General features: G+C 34.2%; 1 protein-coding gene and 1 pseudogene across 2 annotated transcripts; one reads left to right on the forward strand and one right to left on the reverse strand.

Annotated features, from left to right (window-relative positions):
* Positions 1–2467: 2467 nt before the first annotated feature.
* On the reverse strand, positions 2468–5985 carry LOC140870970 (uncharacterized; annotated as a pseudogene).
* Positions 5986–6731: 746 nt separating this feature from the next.
* LOC140870989 (sulfite exporter TauE/SafE family protein 3-like) lies at positions 6732–9721 on the forward strand. 2 transcript variants are annotated; one of them, XM_073273424.1, is made up of 12 exons: positions 6732–6984; positions 7389–7548; positions 7655–7855; positions 7934–7998; positions 8073–8100; positions 8197–8291; positions 8363–8455; positions 8558–8608; positions 8687–8908; positions 8985–9078; positions 9164–9304; positions 9396–9721. In XM_073273424.1, the coding sequence occupies exons 1-12, from the start codon at positions 6793–6795 to the stop codon at positions 9470–9472; spliced, it is 1419 nt and encodes a 472-aa protein (XP_073129525.1). In that variant the 5' UTR covers positions 6732–6792; the 3' UTR covers positions 9473–9721. The 2 variants fall into 2 exon arrangements, with proteins under 2 accessions (XP_073129525.1, XP_073129526.1); XM_073273425.1 differs by having other exon boundaries at positions 8369–8455.
* Positions 9722–9965: the final 244 nt, after the last annotated feature.

The raw sequence follows: 9965 nt of genomic DNA on the forward strand, positions 1-9965 counted from the left end.
GAGTGATATCCGAATAACATTTGTGAACATATATATATAGTAATACAATTACGCGTAGAATTATTCTTTACGCGTTAAATTAATTCTTTACGCGTTATAATTAATATTTAAAAATTTATTACGCGTTGAATACGCGTTATATAATATATTTAAAAATTTATTACGCGTTAAATACGCCTTTTATTTAATTAACAGGCCAACTAGGCAGCGTCCGCGCCCTGTGGCGGAGGACGCTGCCAACAAGGCAGCGTCCTCTGCCACGGGGCGCGGACGATGCCTATTTGGCAGCGTCCGCGCCTCGTGGCGGAGGACGATGCCTACGTGGGAATGAAAGTCCGCTGTCAAATTTGGAGTTTTACAATATTTGTAAAAAATTTTTAATTTTACATTATTTTTGAAATTTATTATTTAATTTACACTAAAAATAAAAAAAACCCTTCATATTTCGCAATATTGGCGTCAGTCATATTTGACACAGGTTTTGTCACACACCAGCTATCTTCTACAAATTTACCATAAAAAAAATTAGTAATTTGAAAAACAAAACCAAAAAAAAATTTACTAATATCACCACCTTCGTAAGCAGGCATGGAGGGCGGCATAATAAAAAAAAAAATTAAAATTACAATTCCCAATCCCATGTTGAGTGAATGGTGAGTAGAGAGTAGACAATCGAGTGAGTAGAGAGTACTGTAAGAATAATGTTGTTAAGGAAGAATGATTAGTTTAGCGAAGAATAGTAAGTTTGTTAAGGGAAGAATTATTAGTTTAGCGAAGAATAGTAAGTTTAGTGATCGAAGACGGTTAAGTTTAGTGATAAAAGACTGTTAAGTTTTAGTATATATTATTTTTTTAGTTTATTTTATATATAATATTTGACCGCCTAAAACGATAACAGTTGGCATTTGGTGAAGTGGCGGGTCTTCCAAATTAATTTTACTTGGTTCAAGTTTGAATCTTTGCAGGGCCATCTTTTTTTATTACGTATTTCACATTTTAACACCTTTATTTTAAAATCCTCTTACCATTTTTTTTTAATAATTTTAAAAGTTATCACCTTTTATTTTAAACTCTCTTACAAATTTTTTATTTTTTGTTATTTAAAAATTTATTAAAACCAGTGTTTTCATAACCGGACCGATGATCGAACCGGTCTACCTAAAAAAAATGGTCCAACCGGTCGGACCGTTTTAACAGGACGGTCCAACCGAAAAACCGTTTATATAATATAATATAATAAATAATATATTTTGAATTTTAAAAACTCAAAAATATATTTAAATAGACAAAAAAATATATATTTGTCATAATTTGAAAGCTAAATAAAGATGTAAATATATTAAAAATATCAATTATAGTTATAAATTATTTAAATAATGAAATATTTAATTTTAAAAAAACCAATAACTATTAAAATAAATTTTTTTAATGAAGTAAAAATTTTAAATAATAATGTATATACATTAAAAAAATTAAATTTAAAGTTTTAAAAATAAAAATTTAAATTTTCAAAAAAAAAAATAAAAAAAATTCGAAAAACCGGTTTGAACCGGTTTTTCGGTTATTGACCGGTCCAACCGGTTCTTGACCGGTTATGACCGGTTGGACCGGTTTTCCGGTTCTTAGGAGAGAACCGAACCGGACCGACGATCGGTTTCCGGTCGAACCGGTCGAACCGGCCGGTCTGGTCCGATTTTAATAACACTGATTAAAACAATAAAATAAGATTGATTTTTAAAAGTTATTAAAACAATAAAATAAGATTGAGTTATCACCTTTTATTTTAAACTCTCTTACAAATTTTTTATTTTTTGTTATTTAAAAAGTTATTAAAACAATAAAATAAGATTGATTTTTAATTTCTTAAATTTCTTATTTTACTCGGCTTCAATATACATCTTGCTCGATTTTTCAAAGATTTGAAGTGATTTTAAGGTTTGAGATTTTGGAATTTTTGGTAGCTGATAATCTCATTTTTTTAAATCAAATTTTGTAAATTTTCGATATTTTTTAACATCAAAATTTGGTTATTTTTTTTCATTATGTTTCGTAACTTTTTGAAACTTGTGATAGTTTTTTTTATTATTGAAAAACTTACTCGTTGAGTTGGACAAAAAAACAAAATCATGTCGGCTTGTGCGTTCAAAATTAAAAAATATAATAAAAGCTTAATATATTGAATGAATGATTACATATTACTTTTATTATTATTATTATTATTATTTTGTTAATATATAGAATGAAACATCTATGTGAATTTAGATCATGAGTATAACTGTCGTTTAACATGTTTTTATTGGTTATAGATGAAAAAAAATTATAAAATATAAAAAACAACAATCTCTAATATTTACAATAATAGATTTTGATATATAATCGATAATATGTTTTAAGGAACATTTTGCTTTTCACTTTTAGAAAAAAAAAATATTTAATATTAACTTTATGTATTATATATATTTATTTTTTAAAAAATTATATTCATGTTATTGAACAGCACTTCAGGAGCAATATAGTATGGTGTACCCACAGTTGAAAACGCCTAGAAGAAAACAAAACATGGATGATAGACTAACGAGGACAGTAAAGCACATTAAAAATTTATCAGTTGGGACTTTGGTACAAGTGAATGACAGATTCGTGGTGCCTTTTCTAACCTAGAGAAAAGTATGGAGATTCGCATTGCATGACTAGATTTTACAATAAACTAACAAGAGCTCCAAGGCAAGATCAATAAAAAACTCGCCTGTTTAAGGTTGGTACCTCTGGGAGTTTCACTCAATAGTGGGTATAACGCTACTTAACTGTGTAGCATAATTTGTACTGTGAGTAATTTTCTAGGAGAACTTAGGAATTCCCCCACAGTAAATTGCACCCACCCATTGAAAGCACATCAACCAACACTCAGGTGAAAGAAGTATCAAAGCAACCAAAATAGCATCAGCTTCAGTTTTAGAAATAACTGACATGCATTGGCCAGAATATGGAATGCTTGCTTTAATTCCATCATATGACTAAACAAATAGATAGTATAATGAATATTGGAACTACAGCCTTACAAATCAAATTATCTGAGTTGTCCAGACAAACAATAAAACATAGAAGAGCCTTATTTGGAGTAATATTGTATCTGGGTCAATTAGTTCATAAAACCTCCGAACTCATTTTATAATTTCTTACCAATTCTCTCCTATTCATCTGCCAGTGATGTAGTAGTTCACGAGGGCTTCTCCAATTACTACCATTGGCAGCATCAGGAAAGCGGCCATCAATATCCATTGGTTCCCTGATATTTTCATCATCCATGACCTCATCTTCGTTCACAGTAGATAGAGTTCTACAATCGAGTGGCTTGCAAAGACCAAAGTCTGAGAGCTTCATGTGACCATTCTTATCTAGAAGAAGGTTATCAGGTTTAATATCCCTAAAGAAAAATTAAAAGGAAAGAGTCAGCAGGACGCATGCTCCAATGTTATAGGACTTAAACAAACTAGAAAATTTGGTATAGAAGGAACTAACAGGTAAGATTTTTAGATCATAACAACCTGTGAATATAGTTATGCTTGTGAATGGACGGACTCAATGGCCAGGACACTCTGAGCAATGTAAAATTTAGCCACATCTTCAGAAAGTGTGTCTTCCCTCATAAGTAAAGTCATCATGTCACCACCAGGGAGATATTCCATGATAAGATATAAATACTCGGCATCTTGAAAAGAGTAGTACAGTTTGACAATGCAGTGGCCAAAAAGGTTCCTCTCTGCTCTAACGTGTTCCACCTGTGCAGCAGAGTATTCGTGTGAAGTGCCAAGCTGCTGATGAACTAGCTAAGTGAAATAATGTCTAAACATATACAACATGCTTAAGCATTGAATCCTTGAGAGATAAACAATGAGTTTTGTGACTGTAAAGAACCAAAAAAACATCTCCAAAAAGTCAATAAGACGAAAGAAGGCGCATAAATATGTTCACAATAATAAAAGCAAATAAAAATAAAAGTTAACAACTACTGGACATATCTTCGACAATGAGAGCCAAAATATCGAGATCAATGGGATCATTTTCACTTCTGTGGGACATCGGTACGATAATAATATCATTTGCACCTAAACAATGACTAAGAAATATAATTAGAATAGAATATACAACGTGAAGCCACATCTTTTGTGCTATAAGCCAAAACTTCTCAAATCGGATTTAAAAACAGTTTCAACGATCCAGCTAAGATAAAAGCAGCAATGATTAGATAATGGTAGAAGAAGTTTGATCTGTTAACCGATTTACTCACCTGTCCTCTCAAAAGCATTTCAGATTTCTTCAGCTTCTTCATTGCATAAATATTGCCAGATTTTCTCTCTCGGCATATGCATACTTGGGGTTTTGAATTTAATCAGCGACAACAAAAGTAAGATGAAAAGTGTTGACAACGTATCCATTAGACTTAACAAATTAACGCTGTTGAGCCGCCCAGCAGTAGCATGAAGAAGTCGTCATGTTTACAAAAAGACAGATCTCCATAATAAATATGCCAGAAATTTATTGATCAATGAAATATGAAAACAAATATTCCATGAATATCCAACCATAATGTTTGAAAACCGTTAAATCTTACAGTTGAAGAGAAAAAAGGTGCGCAAATCACGAACCTCACCAAATGCTCCACGCCCAATGATAGTTAGAAGCTCAAAATCTTCTACACATATTTTGTTCCTCCTCAATCGCATAAACTCAGTCTCCTTTCGTTCTAAATCCTTTAATTGGTTTATTTGTTCTTCTTTGGGGACATCCGAAGAAGCTAACTTTCTTTCTAATACCCATCGTCTGAAGAAAAAAGTAAAGAACACAAAAGGTCAAAATTTAGCTAATAGACCAACCAAATATGCACCTGTGTCGATTCAAATTCATAAGCATGAAGTCAAAAAGATAAAGCTTTACCCATAAATCCCACTTTCATCAGTTAATAGATGAATAAAGCAACTTTCCAGTAGGTTTCTAATAAATCAACCCTAGCCCAAATCCCAATACACTAGACAAAGTAAACATCGAAACAAGAATAAAAACCAAGGAAAAAACTGTGATTTCTCACATATCTAAGAGTTGAAATGAGAACCATCATCCCATAGTTAGCAGCCTGTGGCATTGTGTTATAACATATCATCAAAAACCTTGGCATACGTGTTGCTCACCCAATCCTCAAATGCTCTCATATTGGTTCCTGAAATCTCTTACTTTCACCCGATTAAGCACATAAGGCAAAGAATCTCTGAAACGACAAACTTTCAACTAGCAAACTGGGTATCTTGAACTGACCTCCTAGAACTGATATCATCACTAAGTCAATTAGATTTTACCAAAAAACAGAAAAATAAACGAGGGTTTAAATAGACAGATGAGCAGGCACATATATTATAATTTATAAACTTAGCAACATTTCTACGTTCACTGAACATGAAAGGCCAAAAAGACCTTAGTCCACGCATGCGTCATCAAAAAGGAGTGACCAAGCTCGTTGAGTTGAATAGATCCCATTATCTTAATGACAATTATCAAACTTAATATATATTTCAAGTGCACAGGAAGGTAATCATAGCATTGTCTCATAAAGAATTACCACTTATGCATTTGACCACTAAATTCTGCTCAGACTGACACCCAATGAAAAAGGAAGAACAAATAGATTTTGTAACTGGCGAACTTAATTAGCTAGTCAAGTCAAGCAATTACTTAACACCAAACTCACTAGCCACCCACCGCATTTTGGAAGTTGAAAAGCTGCCACTAACACTAAAACGCATCGAAAAAGTGTACAGATACCTTTCCTTTCGCTCCTGTATGCTTTTCATCTGATTCTTATAGTGATTCTCGATAAACTGTTTGGCAGCAGCGACTTTTTCCATAGTCAAGCTTGAACCAAGAATCTCTTCTTCGCCTCTGCTATTGTGCTCTTCCTCCTCCATTTTGATCTCTAGATTTCCGCTAGAATTGTTTCCGCAAGCCCACAACCGTCGCAACCCACCAGCGGGCCGGCCCATCTTTTCGATTGGTTGAAAAAATACCAATTCAATCCAAATATTTTAAATGGTGATACGGGCCAACCCAATAGGCCTTACATTTAATTTGACGAGTTTTAGTGGGTCAATCCGCAACCCATCCCAATCCACATATTAATAATATGAAATGAAATAAATTTCAAATGACACAATTATTGAATAAACTTGAAATTCATCTTAAATAAAATAAAATACAATATAAACATGTTTCATTGATGGATTTAAAATTTATGATATTATTTTTTTAAAAAACAAAAATATATTTGAAATTCATTATCTAATTTCACTTGCCCAGCTTGTTGCCAAGGTCGTTGGTAGGTCCTAATCGGCCAAGCCAAGCCAATGTAATAACGAGTCTTCTTGTCCAAGTTGATCATTTTCATCAGCTGGACCTACTTTCTTGAATATTGTCCATTTCTTTCAATTGGACGAACTGTTCTAGCTGATCAAGTTTTTTTTTTTTTTTAAAAAAAGTTGATTTCTATATTTTTTTCTCTTCATTATTGACAAATTTTATTCGAATTTCTAAATAAGAATTCCAACAACATTGACATGTGAAACACCTTTCTTAAAAAAAGATTAGAAAAGTAGAAAACAAAACAAGACTGGTACGGTATGCCACTGCCAGCTAAAAGACAGAGACATTTAATTGTGACCATAAGAGTGTCAAAAAAAAAAAAAAAGAGAAGTACTATTGAATTCCGCAGAGGTTGGAATTAAGCTTGGATATTCATGAATCTTGATGGCTGTGAATCATCCAAAATGGAAGGCTTTCGGACCCTTTTTAACTCTTATGTGGAGCTTTCTTTTAGCATCGATCGTTGCTTTCAAGCAGGAATATCAGGATTCGGATTCATCAGATACAGATTTTTTCAGGTCGTCTGTGGATTCCTTATGGCAAGCAGACAACTCAGGCTATCACCACGTTTGGCCTGTGAGTACTCTCAAGATTAATTAAGTTTACTTGGTTTTAATTGACTATAAGGTCATGCATGGAGTCTGTGTTACATAAGAAGCAATTGCGCAGATCAGATTTTAAGCTCGATTTCGATACTTACGCACGTTCAAACAGTTTGTATGTACGTGAAGATGCAGAAAATCATCCTCTTGTAAGCCATAATATTGCTAAAATTCGTTGATAGATCACAAGTCTCTTAATTAGTAGATGTCATGCGTAAACGACCGGGGGTCGAGATCATATTTAGTTCTTTGTAATAGTACTTAATTGTCGTGTATGTATATAACCTGATGTAGAGTTGTAATTTTCTGTGTGAATTGAGTTGAGTATATATCCTCTGTTTGTAGCCAAATAATTAATCTGGTATATGTGATCCACAGGATATGGCCTTCAACTGGAGAATCATCGTTGGTACAGTAATAGGATTCTTTGGAGCAGCCTTTGGGAGTGTTGGTGGTGTTGGGGGCGGAGGAATATTCGTGCCTATGCTTAGTTTGATTATTGGATTTGATCCAAAATCATCAACTGCAATATCCAAATGTGAGACGGAAACATCTTCTATTCGACCCGATACATTGTCTTGTTCTAGTTTTGTTTTATATGGATAACCTTGTCATTGTAAACGACTAACTAGCTATTTGAAAAGGTATGATCATGGGTGGTGCAATCTCCGCCGTGTATTACAATCTTAAGCTCAGGCATCCCACCATCGAAATGCCGATAATCGACTATGACTTGGTTGTTCTCATCCAACCCATGCTCATGATGGGGATCAGCATTGGAGTCACTTTCAATGTGATATTTGCCGATTGGATGGTCACTGTTCTTCTCATAATTCTCTTCATAGGTGAAATATTATAGTTGGTGTGTTGAAATATATGTTTGTTACACGTTGTTTTGTTGAATTTTCGCGCAATATTTGCAGTCGTGTCGACGAAGGCCTTTCTTAAAGGTGTTGAAGTGTGGAAAGAAGAGACTATCTTCAAAATGGTAACCTTTTGATCATTCTCCTCAAAACAAATCATGCTCATTTAAGTTGAATAACATGTAGCTTCTGTTTGCAGGAGAACGCAAAGCGATTCGAAGCAGATGGTTGGCAGATACTAATAATCCTGTTCTTTTTTGATTCCTTCGTTCTTCTCTACTCTCTGCAATTATTATTAAATCATGCATGCTCCTTCTTGTCAGACAAAGGTAAAGATGAAGAAGAATATAAGTTACTTCCAGGCGGCTCGAGCGACAATTCAGAAAATGTGGCAATGAAAGACTTGTCGGAAGCAGATGTGAGAATTGTATTTGAAGCAATTGGAAGTGAGAAAAAAAAAACTAGTTCTCCATTTGATATATTGAGTAGTCACAGGTCGGAGTTATTGCGAATGTGCGTTGGAAGCAGTTTGGGCTACTTGTTTTCGTTTGGGTGTCGTATCTCGCATTGCAGATCACCAAGGTTACGTTTTGATCGTTTTTCTCTAAAAGAAAACCGGTTTTAGTTAACTTTCTTCCAATGTTTAGTTGAAAGTATAAACTGACAAGCCTTGAATTGTCACAGAATTACACGTCGACTTGTTCACTAGCATATTGGGTGGTGAACTTGATGCAGGTATATATACTTTCTCTGAAAATTTGTGGTGTAATTATTTTAGTAAAAGTTATATATATTGTTTTCTGTTTTCTGGAGATCCCGGTGTCATTTAGCGTATGGGGTTATCAAGTGATTTGCCTAAACAAAGGATGGCGAAAAATCGAATCCAAGGGAGATGAAGGGGCCAATCTTCAAGTCCTCCAACTGATTGCTTATGGTTTCCTTGGCATCATGGCTGGTATTGTAGGGGGCCTGCTCGGTCAAGGAGGTGGATTCATCATGGGTCCAGTGTTTTTGGAGTTAGGAATCCCTCCGCAGGCGAGTTTCGACTATATAATTTCTAGTGTATTTTGATATGATCGAGATTAATCTTTGATGAAAATGTCTGGTCTAGGTTGCTAGCGCCACTGCAACATTTGGTATGATGTTCTCCTCATCAATGTCAGTTGTCGAATATTATCTGTTGAAACGTTTCCCGGTACCTTACGGTAAGTGAATTAATCTTGATCGGAGTCATGTTGTATGTATGTTTTAGATTCTGAATTCTGATCATGCATATGGTACTACTGGTAGCTCTGTACTTTATTGCTGTGGCAACTATCGCTGCTTTCGTCGGGCAACACGCCGTGAGACGGCTGGTCGCGGTGCTGGGAAGGGCGTCCATTATCATCTTCATCCTGTCTTTCACAATCTTTGTGAGCGCCGTTTCTCTAGGTGAGCACTTTGGCAAACTTCACATGTTAATATATATGGCAAATGAAACAAGTTCAATGAACATTTTTTTGGGACAAAAATATATATGCAGGTGGAGTTGGCATTTCAAACATGATTGGAAAGATTGAACGACACGATTACATGGGATTCGACAACCTCTGCAAATAAAGCACATGCCAATTAGTGTGATGCAATAATGCTCAAGAAGTGGCCAATTATGTTTCGTTACAGCTTGTACGTCCACCTTCATGTGGGATGAACCTTATAATTTGTGTGCGAGTAATTAGTTGCCAGGATATTGTAATTGGAGTGCATGAATATTGTAATTGGTTAATTGTTGATACAAACTCTTTTGAGTTTTAATTTTCTTTTAAAAAAAATTAATGGATATTGAAGGGTTGTTTTCTAAAAAAAGAAATGAAAAAATTGTTTTTTTGGTCCGGTATATTTGTCACTTTGCGATTTCAGTTTTTTATATTTTCAGATTTCAATTTTAGTCCACTATCTTTATTTTTTTGTCAATTTTAGTCTTTTTTTTGACGTGGCGCTGACGTGGCACCAATTCAATGCTGACGTGTACGGTTCCACGTAAACATTTTCGAGTAAAAATGACCTAAATTGCCAAAAATCGAAACATGCAGGATTAAAACTGAAATATGAA

Source organism: Henckelia pumila, unplaced genomic scaffold, assembly GCF_033568475.1.
Source record: "Henckelia pumila isolate YLH828 unplaced genomic scaffold, ASM3356847v2 CTG_298:::fragment_3, whole genome shotgun sequence".
NCBI lineage: Eukaryota > Viridiplantae > Streptophyta > Magnoliopsida > Lamiales > Gesneriaceae > Henckelia > Henckelia pumila.

What these genes read in the sequence shown, in the direction of transcription:
- LOC140870989 (XM_073273424.1), top strand. Translation starts at nt 6,793, where the DNA reads ATGGCTGTGAATCATCCAAAATGGAAGGCTTTCGGACCCTTTTTAACT. An exon ending in AAGAGACTATCTTCAAAATG is followed by an intron (nt 7,999 to 8,072) that starts GTAACCTTTTGA and finishes TTCTGTTTGCAG; the next exon opens with GAGAACGCAAAGCGATTCGA. An exon ending in AAGACTTGTCGGAAGCAGAT is followed by an intron (nt 8,292 to 8,362) that starts GTGAGAATTGTA and finishes TATATTGAGTAG; the next exon opens with TCACAGGTCGGAGTTATTGC.